Source organism: Silurus aristotelis, assembly GCF_946808225.1.
Source record: "Silurus aristotelis genome assembly, chromosome: 20".
Classification (NCBI taxonomy): domain Eukaryota; kingdom Metazoa; phylum Chordata; class Actinopteri; order Siluriformes; family Siluridae; genus Silurus; species Silurus aristotelis.
Genome location: NC_139593.1, coordinates 11,381,910 through 11,409,069, shown reverse-complemented (window position 1 = coordinate 11,409,069; position 27,160 = coordinate 11,381,910). Strand labels below are relative to the sequence as shown.

The 27,160-nt window shown below is 38.3% G+C and overlaps 1 protein-coding gene and 1 long non-coding RNA gene across 11 annotated transcripts in view; one reads left to right on the top strand and one right to left on the bottom strand.

The window, feature by feature from the left end:
• Nucleotides 1-6,254: 6,254 nt before the first annotated feature.
• Nucleotides 6,255-27,160, bottom strand: part of sh3pxd2aa (SH3 and PX domains 2Aa) — a 111,370-nt gene continuing 90,464 nt past the window's right edge. For 3 of the 10 annotated variants that reach the window (XM_083523110.1, XM_083523106.1, XM_083523108.1), the window contains 8 exons: nucleotides 22,948-23,061; nucleotides 19,396-19,479; nucleotides 15,825-15,942; nucleotides 14,672-15,060; nucleotides 14,519-14,533; nucleotides 14,180-14,229; nucleotides 13,960-14,079; nucleotides 6,255-13,807 (listed from right to left, as the gene is read on the bottom strand). In XM_083523110.1, the coding sequence (XP_083379236.1) occupies nucleotides 11,882-13,807; nucleotides 13,960-14,079; nucleotides 14,180-14,229; nucleotides 14,519-14,533; nucleotides 14,672-15,060; nucleotides 15,825-15,942; nucleotides 19,396-19,479; nucleotides 22,948-23,061 (2,816 nt within the window). In that variant the 3' untranslated portion in view covers nucleotides 6,255-11,881. The remainder of the gene's footprint in view (nucleotides 13,808-13,959; nucleotides 14,080-14,179; nucleotides 14,230-14,518; nucleotides 14,534-14,671; nucleotides 15,061-15,824; nucleotides 15,943-19,395; nucleotides 19,480-22,947; nucleotides 23,062-27,160) is intronic. The other 7 variants (XM_083523107.1, XM_083523114.1, XM_083523112.1 and 4 more) reach the window with 3 other exon arrangements.
• LOC310716183 lies at nucleotides 19,487-21,264 on the top strand. Its single transcript, XR_014530522.1, has 2 exons — nucleotides 19,487-20,736; nucleotides 20,789-21,264. It is a non-coding gene; the product is annotated as an uncharacterized lncRNA (long non-coding RNA).

The following is a 27,160-nucleotide window of genomic DNA, read 5'->3' as shown; positions in this document are numbered from 1 at the left end:
CACACGGATGGTTTCAATTGCCGGATGTGTGCATCATGACTGATTTTGGTGCTCTGTGTTGAGGATGGTTTTACTTATAATAAACATACATTTGCATAAAGCATCCATATTTGTCTATGCCTATGTTGAAAACAGTGGGGAAAATAAGTATTTGACACATCAGCATTTTTATCAGTAGGGGGATTTCTAAGTGGGCTATTGAAACAAAATTTCCACCAGATGTAGTCATCAAGCCAAATATTAAATTCATACAAAGAAATCAGAACATTAAAGTATACAAGTTTAGTCATAATAAATAAAGTGAAATGACACAGGGAATAAGTATTGAACACACTTTATTTAATACTTTGTAGAAAAGAATTTGTTGGTGATTACAGCTTCTAGACGCCTCTTGTATGGAGAGATCAGTCGTCTGTATTGCTCAGGAGTGATTCTGGCCCATTCTTTCACACAAATGGTCTTTAAATCTTGAAGGTTCCTTGGGCCTCTTTTATGAACTTTGATCTTCAGTTCTCTCCATAGATTTTAGATGGGATGTAGGTCAGGTGATTGACTGGGCCATTCAAGCAACTTGATTTTCTTTCTTTGAAACCACTTCATTGTTTCCTTGGCCTTGTGTTTGGGATCATTGTCTTGCTGAAATGTCCACCCTCTTTTCATTTTCATCTTTCTGGTAGATGGCAGCAGAATTTTATCCAGAATGTCCCGGCACATTTCTCCATTCATCCTGCCTTCAATAATATGAAGTCTGCCAGTACCACTTGCTGAAAAGCAGCCCCAAACCATGATGCTTCCACCCCCAAACCTAACTGTTGGTATGGTGTTCTTGGGGTGGTGGGCAGTGCCATGTCTTCTTCAAACATGGTGTGTAGAATAACTGCCAAAAAGTTAAGTTTTGCTTTCATCTGACCATACTATAGTCTCCCAATAATCCACAGGCTTCTCCAAATGCTCTTTCACAAACTTCAACCGAGCCTCAACATGCTTTTTGTTCAGCAATGGAGTCATGCGTGGTGAGCGTGCATGGATGCCATGGCGGTTCAGTGCACTGCTTATAGTTTTCTTTGAAACAACAGTACCTGCTGATGCAAGGTCTTCCTGAAGTTCTGCCTGAGTGGTTCTTGGCTCTTGGCGAACTCTCCTGATTTTTCTTTGGACTCCTCGGACAGGGATCTTACGTGAAGCACCTGATCGTTGCCGGTTTATAGGGAACTGATGCTCTTTCCATTTCCGGATAATGGCCCCCACAGTGCTCACAGGAACTTTCAGCATTCTGAAAATGCGCCTATAACCATTCCCATCAAAATCCTTTTCAACGATAAGATTACGAAGATCCTGAGGGAGTTCTTTGCTTTTACCCATCATGAAGTCTTTCCTGTGTTCCTCCAGGGTAATGAGAAGCCTTTATTGGCCATCAATTAGGACTAAAGCAGCTGATATCAATCAGTACTGATAGGGGGCAGGGTTTCTCTCTCAATACTGACAGATTTCAGATGATCTCCTGGCTTTCTATGCCATTTTGCACCTTGTTATATTCATGTGTTCAATACTTATTCCCTGTGTCATTTCACTTTATTTATTATGACTCAACTTGTATACTTAAATGTTCTGATTTCTTTGTATGAATTCAATATTTGGCTTGATGACTACATCTGGTGGAAATTTTGTGTCAATAGCCCACTTAGAAATCCCCTTACTGATAAAAATGCTGATGTGTCAAATACTTATTTTCCCCGCTGTATGTGACCAGTCTGCACCATCACTCTGGGTTGTGTTGGCGATTGAATGAGCCTGGACAACAGAGAGCCTCTTTGCACTTTTTGTTATGAACAAATAAAAATAACAAATGAATAAAGAAACTTCCGTTCGTGGCCTTCCCAGACAAGTTCAGCATTGACCTCTCCTCAGCCGAGCTTATCGTGAACTGAAGGAAAACAACCGGAACCGGAACATAATTCTTAAAGGAGCCACATAACGTATTTAACAATTAAAAGATCCACAAAATTTTTTTACATATAACTAGAAACATGCCATTAAAAAAAAAATAACCCATATTAAATTAATAATTTTCAGATTGTAGAGAGGTTTTGAATGAAATTAATATATTTATAAGATCTGCTACAATTAGTAAGTGTATTAAAAACTTAAAAAAGTATTAATTATTGGTACATTTAGCACAGTTAGAAATGTGCAATTAAGTTGTGATTCATTGAGTTAACTCATGACAATCATATGAAGAATTCAATATTTAATATATTGTGTATATATAAGGGCTGAAAAAATGAACGCATTAATATCGCGTTAACGCAAAATAATTTTAACGGCACATATTTGATTAACGCGCGATTAATTCAGTTTGCATTTCTGTTTGACCATTTTTATTTAAATATAAATAAATTAACTAAATAAATAAATTATAAAGGCTATTCTATTCTATTCTATTCTAAATAAATATAAAAGAGGTGAAATTAAAACCATCAATGCAACACACTTTTAATCACATCGTGCTTTCTTCACTTATATATGAAAAAATAAACTGCAGCAAAAAAATATTTTTAATCAACAAACACTTGATGTAGCACCAAAATCCGCCATGATGCACACAACCGGCAATTAAAACTGTCTGTGTGAAAACACAGCAAAAGTTCCCTTTGGTGAAATGATCATTTCCATGCAGTGGAACTTTGGATTGTGAGTAACCTGCTTTATGATTGCTTTGAAGGACGAGGAACATCACAGGAAAGGCACACATGCTTCTTTCTCTCTCGCTGTTTAAAACAATGGGAGCTCAGTTCAGCTTCCCGTGTATACTGTATGTCCAACATTCGTGTGAACGTACCATTTACTATAGTATGTGTTTTAATGGAAGGAGATTCTCTTTCCAAGCAACCCTCCTTATTTTTCTCCCTCTTGTATCCCTCACACCAGCCACGTTAATTTGCTTTATTTTTACTTTATATTGTGTATTTATTGTTCACAATTATATTGTTATATATTATTTCTTCCACATACATTAGGGACAATAATTTGTATGTAATAATTTGTGTGTGTGTGTGTGTGTGTGTGTGTGTGTGTGTGTGTGTGTGTGTGTGTGTGTGTGTGTGTGTGTGTGTGTGTGTGTTGCAAGTAAAAAAACTGTAGACGGTGTAACAGGGATTCAAAAGTGAAGCCATAAATGTTTCTGAGGCCCTCTAGTGGCTGGCTGTAGTATAATATTTAGCCTCTCTAAATGCTAAGTATGCTAAGTTCCTCTGAATAATGGTGTATCCCAAATGCCATAAATGTAAATATAAGACGACAGGTTTCCCTTGAGTCTCTCAGGGTTTTTTTGGGTTGTTTTTTTTGTCACTGTAGGGATACATTTTTAGGGATAAATAAATGAATTAAAAAGTGTGAAGTTTTTTAAAGCTAGTTTGTGAGAATGTTTATTGTTAAAGAGCTCTACAAATAAAACTCAATAAAATTATAATTAAATTGAAAACAGCATTTTATTGTTCCGATGGGCAACTAACTCCAGGTGTAGGGGCTTCAGGAAACTAATGGACAGCAGTGATTTTTTTCCCTCAAACAACATTTGCTTCAGTGTAATACTGTTAGTGTTGATAATGGATATATTTCTATAACATATATATATATATATATATATATATATATATATATATATATATATATATATATATATGTTTTTATTATTATTTTATTAAATCTTTTTATTTTTTTCACCTCCTAATATGGGCAGGGTGAGTCAGTGTGCAGGTTTACACAGCGGTACATGAAGTCCCTGTAAACACTAACAGTCAGAACAATCGGTCAGAAAAGTCATATCAAAGCCACAGCTCCATAATTAAACAAAGACGTTTCTGTATGAGGGAATTACTGGTTGTTGGCTTCGGCCTTAATCAGCTACTCACTGTGTCTGTGTAACTACAGCTACATACTAATAGGATAAGTGTGAACAGTGGCCCCCACTGTGCTCCAGGTTGCATCTACTCTACATGTTTCAGCTTCACAAGATGGTGCATCCCCAAAAAGGTTTCGGAAACACACCAAAGTGGGAGTGGGACTGGGAGTGAATGGTGCCTTGTTCCATTCATAATACTATAATCCCATTAGTATGTAGCAGTAAAAAGTGAGTAGCTGATTAAAGCAAAAGCCAACACCCTCATACAGATAAGTCTTTGTTTAATTTTGGAGTGTGACATAAATATTGAATTTTTTGAGCAATTGTTCCATCTGTTAGTGTTTACAGGGACATTGTGTACCGCTGTGTAAACCTGCACACAGACTCCATATTAACAATGAAACAAACTCGCATTTCAACCAGATGAAATCTTTGTCTTTTGTAATACTAGTGGAGAGAAATATATGTGCACTCGTAATCGTAATCATAATAATATGAGTGCTTTTAGCCATAAATTTCACAGCTGTAGATGGACTGATGATGTCATTTGAGCAGTGGCGGGCGGTCAGGGCCAGCAAAGCCTTCTCAGAAGCACTGACCTTCATTTACAACCTAAATTCAAAATTGTATTAATTTATTCCCAACAGTTTATTCTCTTCATTTTGTAGTGTTTCTCTTGGCTGCACTGCTTTCAGTACGTGTATACGGATGTTAGATCTTTTGTCCAATGAGATTTCAGTCTCTATGTGCTGCCATGTCAATCTAATCTGCCCAGGGCCTTCAAAGTCTCTTCTGCTGGCTCTTTTACCATAGAGAATATTCTCCTCACAGGTCAGATAGCTGGCCCAGAATAGCGTCAGCATTTTTCCGTCCACTGATTGGTTGGTCAGAGGGAAACTTTTACAGCCAAGTTTGATTGGCAAAACACGTGTGTAGCTCTGAACACATTAATACATCTGAGTTAGACTGTTTTATGTCTACAGAGAAAGAAAAAATTATTTGGTTTTGAACATACTTTAAAATAAAATTTCCAGAAAAGCTAGACATTGTGAGGAGAGGTCGCCCAACCCTGAAGCTAGCTAGCTTTTCTCAGCCCGGGAAAGGGTTTGTTCTCCACTTCCAGACCAGTGAATACGAGTGGTACCACTGGATTACAGCCTCTGAGGAGCGGTGCAAATTATGAGTCTGCATCTCTGGTGAGTAGGTTGGATTTTTTAAAATGTTTATGTTTTTGTCATGTTATTAGACAAATTTTTTTGGGACGGTGCTGTGAGGATTGGGCAGCAGTCGAAGGCGGGGGTCTGCTTAGACTGCTGCCCCCGCGACCCGAATTACGGATAAGCGGGAGAAAATGAATGAATGAATGAATTAAACAAATATTGATTCTGAACTGCTCCAGATGATGTAGGTGGACAGTTGTGGTTGTAGTGTAGAGTCTTAACTGGGTTTCTTGCTTTAATAAAATGGTATTCATCCTCCATCTTTATTATGTACCCAAAGTTAGAAAGCAGCGTATGTGTTGTAATGAATCAAACAAGACAGTTCTGGCTCTCTTTTTATTGGATGTTCCTTTCTGCATGACATTGTAGTGTATATCCTGAATTTAGATGATGTTTAGCTTGTAGACATGAGCTGTACTGTGGGATTCTATGTTCTATATTTCTTGCAGGTTCAAGATAACTAACATTGACAGCAATGTACAATGTTAATGTTTTGTATTTCCATCTCAAGAGTTCTCAGGATAAGCTTTGGATCCACTACAAACTTGACTAAGATGGTGCAATTATTAAAGATGAATTAACAAATGTATAATATAAAATTGTGATAATAAGGACCTTTCTCCTGTTTTAAAGTCACTTAAAGCTTCTGATTGTACATAAAAAAAAAAAAAATTAAATCCAACATTGTAGAAAAGCGCTAGTCCCGTCCTAATGTAAAACTTGTGTGTGATTTCATCAATTATCATAAAACCTCGACTGTCTAAGTGTTCTGGTTGCTTTGTCTTGTGTAAGACTGCCCCCTAGTGAAGAGAGATATATTTGCGCTAATCGTCATAATAATAATAATAATAATAATAATAATGATAATAATAATAATAGTAATAATAATAATAATAATAATACATGTAGCAACAAACTACACTTTTTAAAATTCAGACAGACAGACAGACAAATGCTCTTTTAAACGTCATCATGTCTGATTTCTATTCCTGCGTTATTCATCCTACAAGCACATACAGTTACATCTCCAGGTAGACATAAAAAAATTGTATATTTTGTCTTTGGTCTGCATATAGTTTACAAAAATGACTTTACTGCATTTACAAAGAATCTATAACAGTGCGACCGTGAGATGAAAGAAGAATGATATATTTTATTGTTTTTTTTTTTTCTTTTAGGGCAACGCAGGATACAATGTTACTATGAACAAAAATACAAAATAGGTAAAACAATGAAACATTGCTGAAAACAAACAATAAAGCTCTGGACCACCTGCATTCAAAAATGTCCTGAACATCTAATTTAATTATTGTAGGAGAAGAAGTCTTTTTATCTATCAGAGATTCAATCCTAAGGGCAGGTTATTAAAATCCCCCCTGCTAATAAACCCAGCACCGGGTGGCATGTTTACTGTCGGCAGAATGAGACTCGATGCAACACACAGCAGTTGATGGCGCGTCGTCATCTGCCTCAGCATGCCATAATTTCCTTGACTGGTAATTAATGCAAGAGAAATGATAATTAGAGCGAGGAGTCAAACAGCGACAGAGATGGCAAGCGGTGACACATTAGAGAGACCCAGCATGTTTGTCGTTCCTCGCTGCTTCTGATAAAAAATAAAAAAAAACTCTATCTAAAACACAGCACCCTACCACTCTGGATCCAGCTCTATCACATCAACATCACCGGATAAACCCCAAACATGAAACGAACACCTACAGAAAATTCCTCAAAAACACTTTATATGTCTCTCCAGACAACACATACAGCAAGCTTTCTCTTTCAGCTCCTTGTCAAAAGACCTTCTGAGTCAGGTCAAGCCAGTAAACATGTTATAGATGCACAGAATAAGTTACATGTTTGATGGAAAAACGTTTCCCTTCTTTGACATGTCATTAATCCATACGCACTTCTCGTTTTCCTCAGTTAGCTGTCACTGGGATTTAAGATGCGACCCCCGAAAGAGCTGTAATTAACTGGCTGCTTGGATAATGTGATTTCACAGCAGCTCTTAGTGCCCGCAGTGCTCCAAACGTCTGCATTGTAATGAAGGCCGCCTACAGTCGATCCGTGTGGAATACCAACAGGCCCTGATGCCAAACGCAATCATCTACAAGAGCACTAGCAATAAGCTGGGTGTTTTTAGCATAGCAGGCCCGAGGCAAAGCTTCACCGGCTACAGCTTTTCCTAAAACATCGGATGAGCTGTCAGCGATTCCTGGTTCAGATATAAATGATTCACAGAGCCCCACAGGCCTCAGACTGACCATTAATTATCTCAGAGACCTGGTCATCTGTTTCCTGGGATTCTTTTCCCAGACACCTGTCAGATTTCATGTCTTTAGGGCTACAACTCAAGTAAATGCAGGTACATCACATCTGTCTGATCTCATATCACCTGACCGAGACCAAACCGCCTCTGAAACTAACTAACACCGTCCATCGGTCAACTTTCTCTTTTCACCTTCTCATAAATCTTACCAACATGCAAACCAACTCCACACGCTTATGCACACACTCTCACAAACCCAGCCATTTAGGATTTACCCCATGCTTGAAAGATAGGCTGAAAATAAGCTTTCAAGCACTGATTTTAGGATTCGGTCCCATAGCACTGTAGGAACATTGTAAAAAGTAATGATATGTACACACTGCTGAGGAAAAAAGGTTCCTCTGCAGTTCTTTGGATGGATACAGTTTTATAAAGAAATGCTATAATTTACTCTTGACTGGTGCATAGAACCTTTTAGGATGCAACGTTATTTCTAAGAGTGATGTAAACGACACCAAAAAAGTAACCAGCAGAACGAGTGACGCAAATTGCAGTGGTGCATCAGGTCTGTTTCACTCAGCTGACTTTTGAAACAGCACAGGCTTGGGCATGAGTAACTTCCCTTGTGAGAGTGAGAACATCCGATAGATCAAAAAGGCTTCTGAAATCCCTCACATCAATCCATCACAAAAAAAAGCTGTTGGATTTTTTTGTATCTTTGATCCAGTTATTTGATAAAAAATATTCTCAGAAAATACAGAATACATCATACTTTTGCTCAGCAATGTGTTGGTACCATCAGAGGAGCATTTTTATTTTTACCTTCAGTATGCATCTTTTCATTGAAAAATTTGAACATAGTTTACTATGGAAAAAGATTTAAGGTACTTGGATCTTAATGGCCAGCTTTAATTATGACAGTCAATGGTATGCTAAATGCAGTGTCTCCAAGGTGAAAGATGCAAGCTGAAGGTACAAAATATATGCATTCTCTTGTATTAAAATGGCCATGTTACATGTTGCACAGGGACTTTAAACTGTAAGTAAAAAAACATTAATAATGCAATGCTTGTTGATGTGTTGGTTAGGAGAATCCCTGTTCTGATTGCCTGTAGAGGTACAGAGAGAAACATCAGATGGTCACAAGGTCCTGCTTTTAAGAATTCAAGATAAGGGTACAAGCCAGTGGGATGGACGGAAACACAAAAACACTGGCAGTGTGAAGGAGGAAGAATCTAAAGTCCCCAACTTCAGATTTTATCCCACTGGCAAAAAAATATTATTATTATTATTAGATGTGGTCTTGGGGCAATACAACAACACAAATGGCAGCAACACAAAGGTTTGGGTCAAAAGGTCCTGCTATAAATACAGGCACCAATGTCCATCTGTCCTGTGTATTGGGACATTCAAAATATCCAATTCAGAAAATGTGAAACAAAGATGACAGTCAATGTTGGTTTGATTCTGATGTGAAAAGCTGACGTTAAAAAGTAAGGGTCTTGATCCAGTATCAAAAATCCACTGGCAGTTCCTTGTTTTTGGTGAGATGCCGATTATTCTATTGCACATTTCCTCATTACATTTGTGTCACAAAACAATACACGGGAGAGAATAAAGAAAATAATAAATCGCAAATTAAAAATGTATTAAAAAAAAGGAAGACAGAAAAAGTATAAATGATACACAATTACATAATACAAAAAAAAAGGCCTAGCGTGAAGTAATATTTCCCTTGTAAATCGTTGATGAAAACAAAACGAAGCACAAAATGTAAAAGAAATTTACAGAAGCAACATCTATTGAGAATGTTGGAGTGAGTCACATTTCTATAATGCCGTCGTCAGAGTGGGAGAGGGGAAATGAAATGAAATTAAAATGCTCTTTTTTTCTTTCCAATTGCACACATTTTTAATACACATGTGTATGTGTGTGTGTGTGTGTGTGTGTGTGTGTGTGTGTGTAATATATAAATATAGGTAATATAAATGTAATGACCAAAATAAGTTATCTGAATTTAAATGACTGAAGCTATTTTTTTTAACTACTCCATATTTGATCCAGTTTCTTGAAATTGATGTAAGACATTTAGATTTATTTTGAATTGTAACTTTTATATGAAAAAAAACGCCTCGAAAGGAATGAATCAGATACAGTATCTGGCATTATAGAAAGTCCAATAATGAGAGAGGAAGTGTCCACAGTTGCTAAAGGTGCAGGAATCAGCTTCGGCAAAAAAATAGGAAAAAGATTTAGGGAAAAAAACATTTATATGAATAAATGTGTAGTTGCGTTTATTTTATTATTATTGGGGAAAACATGTTAGTTGGCCTCAATTCTATGGCAGTTTAAAAAAAAAAATTATAATAAAAATAATTTTAAAAATAGCATTAGCCAATTGTTTTCACTAGAGGGCGAAACTGAGGATTCCTAATGCAGTGGCAAAAGCACTGAGCAAAAAAGAAATTAGAAGCGGTAGTGAATATTTTCCTTTGAAAATATTTTAAATAATCATAAATAAAAAAAATGTATTTGTTCAATAAATAATGTGCTGATGAAGTATACTGCATCTTTAAATAGATGCAATTTTTTATTTCCCAAAAGAATGCACCATCTCACAACAAATGAACCACTCCATTCACCATTATTGTCCCAGTGTGATCACACAACAAGAACCAAAAGAAAGGAAAACAAACAAACAAACAAACAAAAAAACCCTAACTACTGCTTAATAGAATATAACTGCAATCTAGCAGGTACTTAACTTTGTTTAATACTATAATACTGTCCAGCAGAAGAAAAAAACTACACAAAAAAATTAGCGCTTGACCTGACTAAGAGTTCACACGGCACTGTTCGTTAGAAAAATATTTCAGCAGTCTTGAACATCAGCCTTTTGACATGAATCACAACCATATATTTAAGTGAGGGGACTTTTTTCTATGACTAAACAAAAGCACTACTAATTTGGAAAAGAGTGAATTTTCAAGCTAAGTTGAACTATAGATGAAATTTTAATTGTATGTCCATTAAATTAAGCTGAACTGCTTGCTGTGTAACTTCACCTTTGAATCCAATACTGCCCAGCAATATTGTTATACATTGAAATTATCCTTTCATATCAATGTGCTTTTTGTGGGTAAAGAAAAAAAAAATCAAGTGCTTCCAGATAAAGTAATTAAATATTTATTTTTTTTCCTCAGTTCTAAAACCTCGTTTGGGTTGACCGACTGCACCGAAGTTCTTTGTAACCAAAAAAGGAATACTAGCAAACGTGCTGGCATGTTGATTTCGTTTGATCACATTTTGGGCTCATTTCTATGTAACTAATTCCCTGGGATAGACTGGCAAAAATGATGCCATATACTCCAGTACAAAATTTTAAAACAGTAAATATAGTAGACCTAGAGCAGCAATATAACCTGTTTTGTGCAATTTTGTAAACTAAACTCTGGGCTTGATACCCAGACACGAGGAGGATAAAAAGTATTAAAATCCCACTTATCGTAGAGTATCTAATTTCCTGCCGAACTGAAATACACATAATTGCACCACATCTTATTCTTTAATGAATCATTGACCTTTATTCATAATGACTGGGCTTTATACTGTACTGTAGGTGAGGAAAATGGTAAAGGAAAATAGAGAGACAAAAAAAAAAAAAAAAAGAGCCAATTAGGAAACCCTCATCAGAGACACAGCAGGACAAATGAAAGATCACATGAACACGTATCTTGCTGAGGGACTTCTTTTTTCAGGCCGATAGAGTTGCAGGGATGTCACAAGAAAGCAGAAATACATCTCTAAGGAAGACATGAAAATGCACAAGATAGGATAATGCAATTAAAAGAAAAAAAAAATTAACAAAAGTTTTAAAAACATGAAAATCAAATTTAATCTTAAATGCACTCAACGGTAAAGACCATTTCTTATTTGCGTATCCGATGTCTTACATTCTTGTTTGAGTCTGAGTGCTCACTCGTTTTGTGTGCTACCTCCATACTGAAATCTCTCCACTTCTCTTTTTTCTGTAACTCTGTAGCAAAAAATAGTTTTGGTTGATTCCTGCGCTCATAGGCCTATGGCACCAAGTTGAAGTTTGGTACTTATACTGATTTACTGGTGTTTATATTATTCCGTTTAACATTCAGTCAATGATGGACAAAGGCACCCATTTGGCATAAAATTTCTCTCAACATTTGCCTGGATCTACCATTCTATCAAAATCATTTCTCTTCTTCTTTCAAACTGGAGATATTATCCCCCAAAGAGGCTTAAGACACTGGGATAGCCCAGTTTTGCTCTATGGCATTTTCATGTTTGCATACTCCACCTACACATAACTGATCATCTTTAGAGTCTTATGTACTTTTAAGTAAACCAGCACTAAAGTGTCTCATATTGATACAAAATAAGTCCTCCTCATAGAGTTTGATAGCAAATGTACATTGAAATTTAAGTAACATTCTTTGGGGAGGTGAGTTGGTGTTATTTCTTTCTTTCAAGGTAATTGGATGGCACCCATCCTTTCCTTCCTTGTACGCTATCTAGAACCTGGCAGTACCACCATCCATTAGGGTTCTTTTCTAGAACCTCCAGATTGGTGCCTTCAGGGAAGCCCATAGTCTCCTCGTCTCCACGATAATCTGCAATAGAGACATAGACTTCCCGTAGGTTGTTATGAATGAGATGCGTCTTCTCAATGGGTTTGGGCTTCACTGTAGAGACTGGAATTCCATTCCTCTGGGTAATTAATGGGCTACAGCTTCCTGCTGGTGCAACTGCGGTGGTTCCTGACCTCATCCTTACATCGGTAACAGGTTGCGGCCGCACAGCAGTGAAAGAGGAGTTTCGGCGAACACCACCACTAGGCCTCATGTGATCACTGGCACCTAGTGATTCATTGCGCCTTAAGGACCCTGTGTATAAATTGGTGTCCTTCACAGGCTGTGGTGGGGACACAAAAACTGACTGTGGTCGTACAGCTGCCTGACGAACACCGTTCCTCATTCGCACACCTGAACCGTTAAGCTGGGGGGATGGCTTACTGAAGCCACCAGGTGGCTTATTGGGAATAGGGGGACTTGGATTTGTTGGCCGGCGTAGATTCTGCTGATTTAGGTTATTGAGAGCCTGGACACGTTGCTCATTCTTTTCTAAGCTATTTGACTTGCTGGTGTTGCTAAGCTCTGTCAGGGATCCATCATGAGATTCTGAGACACCTGCATCTAAAGATTGCCTACTAGGTTCCAGGTAGAATGTTGGCACCCATCCCTCATCTACACCACACCGGACATACCACCAGCCACTCTCCTGCTTTTCCAGTACCTCCACTTCCACACCAGCAGTAAAGCTGAGCTCAGATTCTTGTGCTCGCTCATACGCATCTGTAGTACGGTACAGCACACCCTCAAAATCAGAGTCCCCTCTGCTGCCCTTAGAATAGGTGCTGGAGAGGTCTGAAGTGCTGCGGGAGGTCACGGAATCCTCTGATGACACCACTGATGCTGTCTCAGAGTCTTCTCCACCTCGTGCACGGATTATCCCGTGTCGAATTCCTGCAGGACGCAGCTGTCGCCGCAAGCTACTGATATCCATCCTCTCTGGGCTCTGTGTTTCAGACTTGTTTAGAAGGGGCTTCGGTCGGACCACTGGCTTGGGACGGGTTGAGGGGCTCTGACCAATTCGGAGTTCCACATCCTTTCGCAAAACCGGCTCCCTTTTAGGATTTCGGGCAGATTCATCTGAAGACAATCTAGAGCTGGTCTTCTCACCACGTGTTAGTGACTGAGTGCGCAAATCTGGAGGTTCCCTGAAAGGTTTACCTCCTCCCAATGAGGACCCCAGGGGTTTGCGTCCCAAAGTACGACTTCTTGGAGATTCTGAACCCACAACAATAGATTCTCTGCCAGAAACAAAGTCATCGGAGGAATATCTAAAACCATCATTCTCATAAATTGCCTCCTCCCTGGTGACTTCTTCCACTGAGTGCTCATTCCTTAAGGGTGAAGTCTTCACAGTAAAAAGTGGTGAGGCTTTACCTGTAGCCTGAGCGATTCTTTCAGCAGCAGCTTTACTGCTTTTTATAAGCACAGGACGAGGTTCCTTTTTTATAATGCTTGTGTCCACATCTAGATCACATCCAATAGCAGGAATGTCATACTCTGGCTCCTCGTATACAGGCCTACTGGGGGATTCTGGAGCTTTGGAGGCAGAAGCACTCGGGCAAGAGTTATCCTCCGAGTCCTGTTTTTTGACAGGTGGGGCAGGGGGTGGCACTTTGGGCCTTGTGAGTGTGCTAGATCTCCTGCTTAGATTAGGCTTCTTTCGCTTGTCAATGTAGGAACAAGGTGCCCATCCCTCCATATCCCCAATCTGGACATACCACCAGCCACCAGAGTTCTTCTCTATTACCTGCAGATAACATTACAAATTATTTTTAAATATTGAGCTTAATCAATACCCTCAGAAGCCAAATCTATATTTTTTCCTACTGATACAGAACTTAAATTACATGGAAAACCTATAAGATTCAAAACCCTATACTTTTTGTTAACAGATCTTACATCAGCCTTTTGTCCTCCACGGAAGCTGATGCCATCTGAGATGCACGACTGAAACTCTGCAATGGTGTAGTACTCTGTTTCCACAGTAGGTGGCTCTGGAGGCTTTGGCAGCTGGAATCCCTGAAGATGTCACAAAACATGGTTATAGTGTTACATTATTGTGTCATTTCATATGGCAGCAATTAATTACAACTATTTTTTTTCAGGTTTCGTAACTAACCAGATTTGTATCTCGTCGAGGGGGAGGTTTCTGTCTGAGGTTTGGTGATCCTATAGGGGGAAAAATTAGGGAAAATAACTTTGCCAGCTGATAGACATCACAAAGATGTATCAGACGTAACAGAAATGTAATTGGTAAACGCTGCATCCTTTTGTAATCAAGCAATCCAAACCTTAGACTGGCATTTGTGTGAGACAACAAAAACTGGTATTCATCACAAAGTACTGTAACTTGTAACATGCTAAATGACAACAATAATCAGTAGAGCTTTTTTTAATCAAGCCAGTCAGAACACGCTGTTATTATTTTAGTCTTGAACTCAGAGAAAGTCTGGCTTACCTATAGCTTCAAAGCCTATTTAAAAGAAAACAGTAATTAAATTGATACTTCACAGTAAGGGTATGTGAAATGTTTCAACTAATAATAAACTAAAAGCTATTAAACAAAACCAAATGTGCAAAAGTATGACATTGTCTTTGTAAATATTCTTACCAATCTCCACTCGGTGTGGTGCCACTCTTGCTATAGCAGGCGAGCCCGGCTCAGCCTTTGGCTTAGTGTCTTGTTGGGTGGCACTACATACAGACTGCAAGGCTGCCTTTGGGGCAGTGCTGGCTATCATTGAAGCTTGCTCTACTTCAGGGGCACATGGCATGGGAAGACTGATCTCACTCTTGGAGATGTGACGGTCCGGTGTGGTAGCTTCTCCATCCGTCTGCACGTCCTTCTCACTGACAGCTCTCTTGTTAAGCAGGTTGCTGATCTCCATGATGTTACCAATGATCTCCACAGGACCAGTCAGGGTCTTCTTTCTTGGTGAAAGATCGTCCTTCAGTTTCTTCAGGTATGAGGCCGGGGCCCAGCCCTCCTTGCCCAAGTACCTGTAATATAAAGGAGAAAGGTTATGTATATGCTACGGCTATAATACATGCTGACTACTACTACATTTTTATTCTTCTTACTCTGTTGAAATGAGTCAAGAATGTTCAAAAAGCAGCAAATAGAAATGACTTAACTCATTTAGATCTGCATTAAAAAGTGTTCTAGCAACCGTCGTAGTAGTATCTAGCTTTGTTTCTTCTTTTTTTTTTTTTTTTATTGTTTTTATTATTTGTAGTTCTTTTTATGAGTTTTCCCTTCGGGCTTTATGTTTGTAAACAGGGTCAATCTCAGGTCAGCTATTAGAAAGGAAAAAAACGATTATCAAGGCACTAAAACAAAATGCCATATGATTTTCTTTCTCATATTTTTTAGCTGAGCATCTCCCTTCAGGGGGAAGAATTATATATAAGGCAAGCGGACAGAATGGGAGAGAGTGGGATAGAAATAAATAGAAAGAGACAGAGAGAGAGAGAGAGAGAGAGAGAGAGAGAGAGAGAGAGAGAGAGAGAGAGAGAGAGGAAGAGAGAGAGAGGAAGAGGGGAAAAAATCTGTCATAAACCATAACTCTTCTTTCAAACAAGCAGCCTGCTTCGAAAAGGCATTAGAGAAAAGCTTCCGCTGTATACTTCAGCTAAACTGTAAAAAAAAAAAAAGACCCATAACTAACCCAGTAAAATGCTTGAAAAATTCACAAACGTCACATAACTGCCTTCAAATGAGAGAACTCAATATTGCTCTCAGAATACAGCAATACAGTGTTTACCTGATATACCACCATCCTTCCAGGTTCTTCTGAATGACCTCCACGGTTACTCCTTTTTCAAACCCGATCTCATCCTTACCCTGACTGGTGTAGGGCTGCACAGTAATGTACTTCTCCTCTGAGAGACAAAAAGACAGAGAGAGAGAGAGAGAGAGAGAGAGAGAGAGAGAGAGAGAGAGAGAGAGAGAGAGAGAGAGAGAGAGAGAGAGAGAGAGAGAGAGAGAGAGAGAGAGAGAGAGAGGGGGGAAAGAGGGAGAAACTGTCAGTCAAATAAGTTATAGCTTCAGGATTTTTCTTTGCTCAGCAATGTCACTGTCTCATGAGACATGAGACATGAGGCTGGAAAAAAGCCTCTACTAATAACTGTATAAGAATAGAACTACAAGACCTGAATGCACTTGGTTTTAAGTAACATATGGATACTTATAATACTACCCACTATTCAATTATTCATTCACCTGTTTTAAGCAGATTGGTCTTGTTTCTAGTTATCCATGCTTTGCTTGCTAGGTTCTTCAGATGCTCAGGATAAAACTTTATTCATTGATTACGAAGCAACCTACTGTATGTAAGTAAAGGAGCATTACTGACAGCTTACCTTAGCTTTACACTAAGATTAGAATGTCTTATTTGAGTGTCTTCATTTTAGACTTTTACCCTTTTCCTCACCACAGCTATAAGAAAATATGTTATGGAGTGTGAGTGGTGAGCAAAATGTAGGATTTTTCCAACCAGTAGTGGTACTGCAGTGGTGGGACTGTTCTAGATGGTGGAAAAAGTCATGGCGGTCCAGAACACATTAGCTCTGTATGCAGTCATAATGTGATGTGCCAGCAGAAAAAATAAAATACAACCCTGAGGCTTTCTTCTCTCTCTCTCTCCTTCTCGCTCTCTCTCGCTCTCTCTCTCTCTCGCTCTCTCTCTCTCTCTCTCTCTCTCTCTCTCTCTCTCTCTCTCTCTGCCTTCCATAAACAAAATGTTGCCACTGTTAACCTGTTGGGGGAACTTTCACTGCTTACTGAGTACAATGCTCACCTTCCAAATGTAAATAGATGGGATGGTAATATAAACTTGACCTGAAAGCACAACATTCGAACAACAATCGAATATCATGCTTTTTGCTGGACAGTTACTTTATTTGTTTTCAGATGTTGTGCTTTTAGACTAATTTGGCTTCATAGGAAAAAAGATTAACAGTAAAGCTAGAGGGACAGTGATTTATGCTTGGATGCACACCTAGTCTTTTTATGTTTCACACTTTCCACTGTGACTTTCCAAGGGTAAAAGAGAAAGAGAGAGAGAACGAGAGAGAGAGAGAGAGAGAGAGAGAGAGAGAGACAGAGATACCTTGAACTCCAAACTGCCCACACAGACTGTATTCACTGCACACATTACTAGACCATGAGGCTTCAGGCCAACAAATAAAACCACTAACAATTTTTTTTTTACCCAGAACAACAGCAATGTTGAATTACTTGTTACCATGCAACACTTTTGAAAGCTCACGAAGCTGCACTGTTTTGTAAAACCAAACGAAATATGCATGTTTATATTGGTTGGATGTTGATACAATGCTTCATTTTGGTAAATTCTGACGTATCTACACATTACAATCTAGATTCGGCCAATCAGGTGACTGAATCAGTTAAGTGGAAAATTGTAATAACTATTCCAGTTCGGCTAGTCCACTTTGGCAAGTCCAAGTTTTCATGAGACAGCATGAGACAGCAATATCTTTATAAACTTTTCAGAGTTGTCTAAACAAGAAAAGATTAGCAAAGCACTTTGCACAAAGCACACTGAAGCACAAAGCTGTCTATTCAGCCTATTCATCTTTCGTTCTTCCACCTAGTGACCATATCTGCATATGGATTAACATGAAGTTCATATTATGTTTTGATTTGAAAAGCTAAAACCATCAGAAGATCAAAACGTTTTGGCATTAGTCACTAGCCAAATAATGCCATGTCTCATATTTTTCACCTGACAGCATTTCACCTCGGAATAACTTCAACGAAAGAAATGGTGCCAGCATTGAGATAGAGCATCTGCCGAAATATCTCTCTTGGCAGTTCTACTAAACCGAACACATAACTAAAACAAAAGTGTTGAAAAACATTCAGTTGCATATCTAGAAATCTATCTAGAAATCAGTCTTCACACCCAAGCTGCTGCTTTTTTACTATCTAGTTGTGAAAAAGCATATGTACAGTCCAACCTCGATACTGGAGGGGGTTACGTTCTATGACACCTCGGGAATAACAAAAAATCGTGAGATTTTGAGTCTCCTTTTGATGGTTCCTTTTTCATTCGGAATTGTACATGTACTGTACTGTAAACTCAACAAAAATTAAAGTAAAAAAATAAAAGTCGCGAACAATCGAGGTCGCAAATGTCAAGGTTCCACTGTACTTCATTACAGCTTGTTAAAAATCTCAATTTTTCAATTACATTTGACATAATACAAAGATCTTACATGTTCAATTTTGTTCTCTGAAGTACTAACCTAGCTCTACAAGAAAAATCACACCTGAATCACTTTCCACTTCAACCCTTATATATTATGTTTTACTGTTCAAGTCAAATTCTATTCACTCATTTAGAAACAATTATTTCACTATAAGTACAGATTAAACAGCATGCTTCAGGGGTGTATCCTGGAGTTTTGTTAGCTAGGGTAAAATAGTGAAGATTAGCAGTGTTTACTGACCAGGGGAGTATGAACTCTTGCACAAGTATATGTGTTTTTGTATGAGCAGTTGACAGAAAGCTGACGAAAATGTAGTGGACACTGACACAGCATTAAATTATAATCAACTTTAAGTAAACTATATAGACATTTTTTGACGAAGCAGGTGCACTGTGTTAAAATGAAATGCTAGGGCCCCTTTCTAGAATTCAAAAGGGAGCATTGCATTTGATTGAACTGCACTCCTGATATTTGTCTTTTTTCCCGGTAATATACTTCTTTACCATATACTTTTCATAATAGAATGAACTATGTGCTGACTAACTATTTATGTGATTGCTGAATCCTTCTACTGTTTAGAAAGCAATTTTTTTGGAACCCATGTGTTTTTCATATTTTCATGATGTTTCTACAAACTTGTTCCAACACTTTTAGTGACAGAAAGGAGGACGTTACCATGACAGTTTCTATATTGTCTCTGTAGCATTTTTATTTTTATTTTTTTTAATGTTGGAGGTTCTAAGACCGTTGCAAAGAAAAGCAAGTGTTTTTAGAACTCTTTAGTATCATTATTTTTTCAATGTTAAACCCTCCTCTAAAAGTTGTGTTTATCTGCTAATATAACCGATATCATGCTACAGAATTTGAACAAGATTCCTTGTTGTTAAAAATGCTGCCCAAGGTATGTTTAGAATAACTTGATTTACAATTTCTTAATGTAACCAAATGAATACAATATCGCATTGGATTTACATGAATAGCTCAGGAGGAGTAGAAACAGTGTGTACAGACTCCTGTTGAACACCACAGTGCAGGCACACACACACACAGCAAGCGTCCGGACACCCCCGTGTTTCCATGCATGTATGTGTTTGTGTTCACCTCGACTCTGTTGCCGGTTGACTATGCCCCCTAGTGTCCACCTCCGGTCCAGTCGCTTCAGATGGGCCTTGCGCCGCTTAGTAACTGACATGGATGAATGACGAAAGGAGAGGAGCAGGGGAGAGAAACAGAAAAGGAAGACAAACGACAAACTGAACATAAAAAACTGAAGAAGAAAACTGGCATTAGTAACATGAAGACAATATTACAGGGAAGGAAAAGAACAGTAATGGCAAGTCTGTTAACAATGGGGGTTTCTTTTTGGTTAGCAACTGGTGGATAAAGCTCTGATGAAGGGAATGATGACAGGTTAGGGACGATACATGTGTTACAACATTTATAATAACTCACTGTAATGTAACGGCATACGGCGATGAACGTCTGCTTTGTGCAGGTTGGGTTTAACTCAAAAGCACATTTAAAGCACAGTGCAGACACTGAGGCCGCTTTCATCTAACACAGGGTATAACAATGACCGCATTCCATCAGAGTGGACCACTGTAGGTCAGAGTAGGTCCACTGAAAGTGGGATAGAAGTGCTATCCAACAAATGAATGGTAAAACACAACACCATTAACTGGAAAAGAAAATAGGAGGTCCAGATTGAACACTGCATTCTCGTTGCTGATTGGACACAGTATATACAGTGCATTCAGAAAGTATTCAGACCACTTTCACTATTTACATTTTATTTTATTTTTTTTTATGTTTCAGCCTGATTCATTTATATTTTTTTTTCTCATTAATCTACACCATAATAACAAAGTGAAAAGAGAATTCAAGAAAAGTTTGAAAAATATATGAAAAACGAAAACAACTGAAATATCACAGATTATACAACTACATCAGTATTCAGACCCTTTTAAACAACAATTGAACTTTAGCGCAGGTACATCCCAATTCTTTTGATCATTGCTAAGATGTTTCTACACCTTGTTTGGCATCCACCTGTGGTAAATTCAACCGATTAGACATGATGTAGAGAGGTACATCCCACTCTACCGAAGGCCTCACAGCTAACAATACACATCGCAGCAAAAACAAGCCACGTTGTCAAAGGAACTGCCTGGACAATTAGGAGATCTGGGGAAGGCTACGAAAATGTTCTGCTGCCCTGAAGATTCCCAAAGGCACAATGGCCTCCACTGGAAGAAGTAAGGCTTAACTAGAACTCTTCCAAGAGCTGGTCACCCGGCCAAACTGAGCATTTGAGGGAGAAAAGCCTTAATAAGAGAGGTGACCAAGAACCTGATGATTTCACAAATACAACTATCACTGCAGCCCTCCACTGATCTGGGCTTTATGGCAGAGTGGCTAAACAGAAGCCTCGAACCCAAAAAAGTGCAAAAAAAAAGCAGGCCTCTGAAAGCGTGCTCAAAGTTCGCAAAAAAAGCACCTGAGGGACTTTCAGACTGTGAGGAATAAGATTGTCTGGTCTGATGAAACCAAGATTTAACTGTTTGGCGGCTATTCTAGAAGTTATGTCTGGAGGAAACCAGGCACCATCCTAGTGAAGCATGGTGGTGGCAGTATCATGATGTTGGTGTTTCTCAGCAGCAGGGACTGAGAGACTGGTCAGGGTTGTGGGAAAACTGAATGAAACAAAGTACAGAGATTTCCTTAACAAAAACCTGTTCCACAGCGCTCGCGACCTCGGTCTCGTCCTAGGTTCACCTTCCAACATGATAATGGTAAATGAGGTCTAAATACTTTCTGAATGTACTGTAATTATTACAAGGTAAAAGGACTTGATTAGTTTCAAATATTTTACTCTTACTAGACATCTTTTTTTTTTTATTGTTCACATACTCGTACAATCGACATTTTGTCTACAATAAAACTGTTATTCACGTGAATAAAGAATAAAAAGTAATGAATTAAAAAATCAGTAGATTTAACTAGTGCACTGTAGCCAATCAATGATTAGCATGTTCAATAAGGCCCTTTTTAATTTAGGTTCATGTTAATGTTAATGTTTCTGTTTTTGCATTTGTTTTAAAATTGTATGTGTTTTCTGATATGTTGAGTTGCCTTTTCACAATTGTTGTGTTTTTAGTTTTGCTGTTCCATTTACAAATTTCTTTTTTTTTTCTTTTGTTGTCCTCTGAATATTAATGTTTGTTTATGTGTTTTATACTACATATGTTGTGGTATTATTGGGCTGTTGTGTTAAATCTGTTATTTGGTTTTAATGCTGTGTTGCCTTTTTAAATCAGGTGTGGGGTTTTATTTTATTTTTTGCTTTCCAGCTTGGAAATTCTCTGTTGTGTTTTCAGTTTTTTGTTGTTGCGCTTTCCCATTGCGTTACACTTACAGGCCACTGCCACTTGCAGGCATGATGCTACTGCTTGAATTATATTGAAATGTCCTTTTTTGTGATTAAGGCAAGAAATTTTCCAACCATGGATTAAAGGCATAAAATAAAGTACTTTATGTAGGGTGTAAGTTATTTTGTTTCTTCCCAGAATGCGAAAAAATGTTAATTTAAACCATCATCAGTAATAATATAAATGTTACACTCTAGAGGCCTAGACCTCTTGCTCTTTACTAAATCAAATTGGACAGCAGCGGGGAAAATGTAGTTTAATGTTCAGAGCAGACTCTCGACAGAAACCACAAAATGGCATATTATTTGGTCAAGTGAAATGGCATGTATATCTGCCTTCTTTTTAGCTGGGAAAAAGTGTCTGAATACAAGGCACTGTATGAGAAGTGTGTGCCTGTGTTAAAAGACTTCATTAGGCTGGATAACTCACAGCGTGTTGCAAATATCTCTGTCTCTGTGTGGTTTGATGACTGGCTGCTAAATAAGATGCAGCAGCTGCACCTGCACTGTGTGTGTGTGTGTGTGTGTGTGTGTGTGTGTGTGTGTGTGTGTGTGTGTGTGTGTGTGTGTGTGTGTGTGTGTGTGTGTGTGTGTGAACTTCCACAGCTGTATGACCCACCCAAAGACAAAATGTATATGGTGTATATACCTGCATCACCATGTCACGTTCAGTCTATGAGAATAACTACTACCACTTAATCACTACACAAGTCAGATTACTCTCAATTTGCACTAAAATGGGGCAAGTGCTGCATCAAAGAAAAAAAAGAAAAAACCTGTGATACAGTGACGAAATCCTTCATCCCACGAGGGAGTGGCTAGACATTTGGCTCAAGTATGCTCCAGCAAAGAATTTCTACACTCGATTTCATGAAGTGGAATTTGTGTGCTGGCCAAAAATCCTTTTCTATCACTGACAAGGGCGTGCCAGGATAAGGGATGAGAGTATGTGTGAGTGTGTTTGTGTGTGAGAGAGACTCCCATAGGGCCTTGTGGGAGTCTCAAATGTGCAGTCTCTGTTGTGCATCTGGGGACAGCTGGACTCTCAAAAGTGTGAAAGGCAACTGGTTTTTGTCCGCATTTGTCAAACCGGTTAAGAACAGAGCGATGAAGCTCTCTGTAGTGAAAGATAGATGTAGCCTACATAACTGGAGGCTTTGACAAGATTTGTTGTACTTGTATCTGTGCTGAATGTGAAAGTGTGTGTGTGAATGTGTGTGTCTTACCCTCTCCTGATCTTGATGTGCCAAGGTCCAGGTCATCTCTGGTGCCAGTTTGAGCATCTAAATAAGTAGCAGGAACCCAGCCTTGTTCTTCTACAGTACTGACAAACCACCAGCCTACATAAAGACAAAAACAAAAAGAAAACAAATACATAAGGTCTCACTGCCAGACACAATAAAAAACTGATCCACACATTATAAGTAAAGAGCTCTGGGTTAAAAGAATTCAGATTTTCCACACTTACTGCATGGAACAGAAGTGCTCATACTGTAATGTCAGTCCTAAGGTACACATTCCACATCAACAGTAATCCTTCTGCCATAGCTGCAGGGTGTGTTCACATCTGCACATTCAGTTAATCTATGAATATATTTCATTATAAATGGGATACTCCAGAGTTCTTGCACCTCGCCTTTTTTTACCACATCTGTAGTGTACGTGTCATTATTATGCACAAGGCCTTTACTTCCATTACTGAGAAAAAACTTTAAACAGCTACTGACTTCTATTGATGTTAACAATGTTTGAAGTAAACAACTGCCCCTTCACATGTACATTAAACACTATATGGACAAAAGTTACCAGGCCATAAGATTTGTATGTGCTTTTAGAACATCCCATCTCCCATTTGCTTTTATAAAAACCTTCATTCTTCTGGGAAGATGTTCCACAAGAGCGTTAGTGAAAACAAGTACTGATGTAGGGTGAGGAGGCCTGAGGTGCAGTCAGCATTTACCCTAAGTGTCCAATAGGGTTGAGATCAGAACTCTTTAACCCGCCACTCAAGTTCTTTCACTCCAACAAATATAAAACATATCTTCATGGGGCTGGCTTTGTGCACAGAGGCATTGTTAAGCTGGAACAGGTTTGGTTCTCCTAGTTCAAGTAAAGTAAAAATTCAATGGTACCGTGTCTACAGACATCCTTTAAAAATCTGTGACTCCAGATTTTCGTGGTAAGTTTGTGGAATAACCAAATATGGCTGGAAAACCCTGGTGTCCCAATACTTTTGTCCAAATGGTGTAAGTGAATAGATTCTCCATTATTTTGGAAAATATACAATATCTGTCATAACAGTGCATTCAAGATTTATTTGCAAAACATTGAAGACTTTGATTAAGTTGTCTCAAACAGTCCACACCACAGGCTAAAAGCAGACATGTATAACATTTTGTTGTAAAGCCATAATCAATAAAGCCATTTGTCCTTATTGTTAATTAAAAAAAACTCCTTTGGGATATACTTGAGGTTTTTAAGAAATGCGTTGTGATGAATATTGTTCAGAAACAAAAACTTGCTCGTGGTCATTCACAAACAAAGCCGGCGAGCACCATGTGGAACAACTGAGGTTATGAATTCACACTGTTCACACAGACACTCTCTCAAACTCACTGACTCTGCTGAATCATTTATTTTTTTCCGAGGTGTGTTTATAAACTGGGGACTCTGGAGAAATAAAGGCATTTCCTGTCTAAAATCTGGTCCCTTTATTTTATTTCACTTTGCGTATGTGCGAATGCAAAATTGATACCACAAGGATATATTTGGAAAGCTGACATCAAACCAGCTGTCAAGAGAGAAAAGGTGAACAGGTCCAAGCCTGGAAAAACAATACCGCAGCTATTTCGATTCTTTTCAGTGGTAAATCTTTATTTGAAAAGTCTCAGGCCTTCATTTTCACATACAAATTCACGAGAATTGTGTAAAAATGTTATATGAAAAATAACAACACTGAGGGATCTATTCAAGATTTCTGTCAAAACTCTTAAGCTTATAAGTATGACTTACATGGAAGAAGAAAATTATTAATAATTATGGACTGTAATTGCAAATGTCAACCTGTATTAAAAATTTCACTTTTTATTTTGCATATAGATAGCACTATTTACCCTGTCAAGTAACACAATGACACTATAGAATATATGTGCATCCCAAAAGGTAAAATCATATAGTACTGAATTAAAAGGATAATGACATAAACAGTATTAACAGTGTGGACAATCAAATATGTAGGTTTTTTTCTGTCATTCTACATCAAAATTCATCTCACAAGCTTTGACATAAGTCTGTACCATTCTGTTAACATGCAACAAGCAGATTTGTTGCCTGTGTTCATTCTATGAATTGTGGTCGTCAATCAGTGCTGAACTTTTCACTATGTCAGCTGTCAGGCCATTGCATGTCCTGACCTAGCTCACACGCCCAGAGTCAAGTCCAGTTCTGAAATTAGACATGCATGCAAAATACAAATGTAATTGATCAATGCACCCACATATGCATGCTGACAGTTTGAAACTGCAGGAAAGTCCAGCAACATGGAAACTATGCCTACTGCCAACAGCGCTATTCTTTTTATAGCTGGGCAAACACTCGGGTTGTAATTATGACTTAAGTGTTGCATGTGTGCTGTGTGTATTATGGAGAAAATGTTGAGATCAAAACATCTCTGTGCCCTATGCTTCTCAAGATAATGTAGGCTAGGCTAAAACCCTATAAAAAAAGGTGGACGATGAACCTCTCAAGAGTTATAAAGCATTTTGTAGTAAGATGAAATGGAGTTATGAAACATCCACAGCATGGAACCAGCCTGCAAGTTTATGGCCATAAATCCTACTACCTGGATTAACCTCATGGAAATGTATAATATATGTGTTAACTTGTGTTAATAAAGGGTCTGGTGCTGGTGAGACCACCAGGTTCTACATCTGTTTATTCACATAGAGTCAATAGATCAGAACAACGTATATTTAGATTCATTCAGTTTGATTCAAGCCACAGAGTATAAGTGCCTGATTGATGCCTATACCACCCTGTTCAGGGGAAAACTGTGTGTGTGTGTGTGTGTGTGTGTGTGTGTGTGTGTGTGTGTGTGTGTGTGTGTGTGTGTGTGTGTGTGTGTGTGTGAGTGTGTGTAGGCAGCCTCCCTTACTGTGAATGAGATACTGTCTACCTGTCTGTCCCACTGGGAACCTTTTACGGGCAGTACAGAGAGTCAATTGAAATCAAAATGCAAAACAGCAGCCACTGTTTGCTGTGTTTCTACCACAAAAGCACTATTCAGTCGGGCTTAACTAAGGAGCAGAAATTGGGCTAATAATATAGGAATATATTTCAGTATTTGCAGTCCAGTCTTCACAGCATACAGTTTAGTTGGCAAGAATTAAAGCACTTAGAATGATAATTTACCACAGAAAATTAAAGGAATGGTTGGTTAGGCAAAAATCCTACTTCAATGCTTTTAGATAGATGTTAAATATCTTTACAGTCATGTTCATTTAGTTTTTTTGCTAATATACACTAAACATAGCTTTTGAAATTTTACACTCCCTCAAATCTTCTTGCACTGCTCGACTGGTACCCAATCTCTAAGGGTAACATGTTGGTACAGTATACATCAAGACTCTTTTCTGCTCTGCCACCAAAGTGATGAATGAACTTCCTCCAGAAGTCCAAACAGCTGAGTCACTGTCTATCTTCAAACGACGGGTAAAGACCTTGCCCCTTCCTAATACATTTGAAAGAGAACTTATTTTCCCTTTTTTTATCTTTATTTAAAAAAAATGGGGGGCTATAGTTCTATTCCCTATTATTAAAAATGTGCAACCTAGTAAACCAGTGTTGATTTATTCATTGCTAGTGATTTTGAAGCACTTTTGTACATCACTCCTGATAAGAAGGTCTGCTAAATGCCATAAATGTAAATACAAATGTAAATGTACACTCAACTGTACTAATACTAATACAACTACTACTACTAAACATTTCAAATAACTGCAGAGAGATGAACACCTTCAAAGCCAAATAGTCAAAATCATCTCCAGCATGGGATTAGCATCAAATATCTGAGCAAAAGCAGCTAGACACCACACCATAGGGATGAACCAGATGTCTGTTGTCAGGATCACTCTGGCTCAAGGCCGTCTCCGGCAAAGCAAATCGCCACGTGCTGATAAAAAAAAAATGTCAAGGTAACGGTAGCCGAAGAGTTGCGTTGAATTACGATAACCGATTTCAGACACGCTGTTTAAAAACACAATGAATCAATACGCATGAGGAATCCGGGTCTGACCTGAAGTGACGCAAATGAGTTTGCTAGAAAAGATGGTCCTGGTATTCCACTTCTAAAGCTAGAATGATGTGCTAATCTGTTACTCACAAACTCTTTATAAACAGGAAACCAATTTAACACTGGACTTTAATAAAGTTTAGATAATT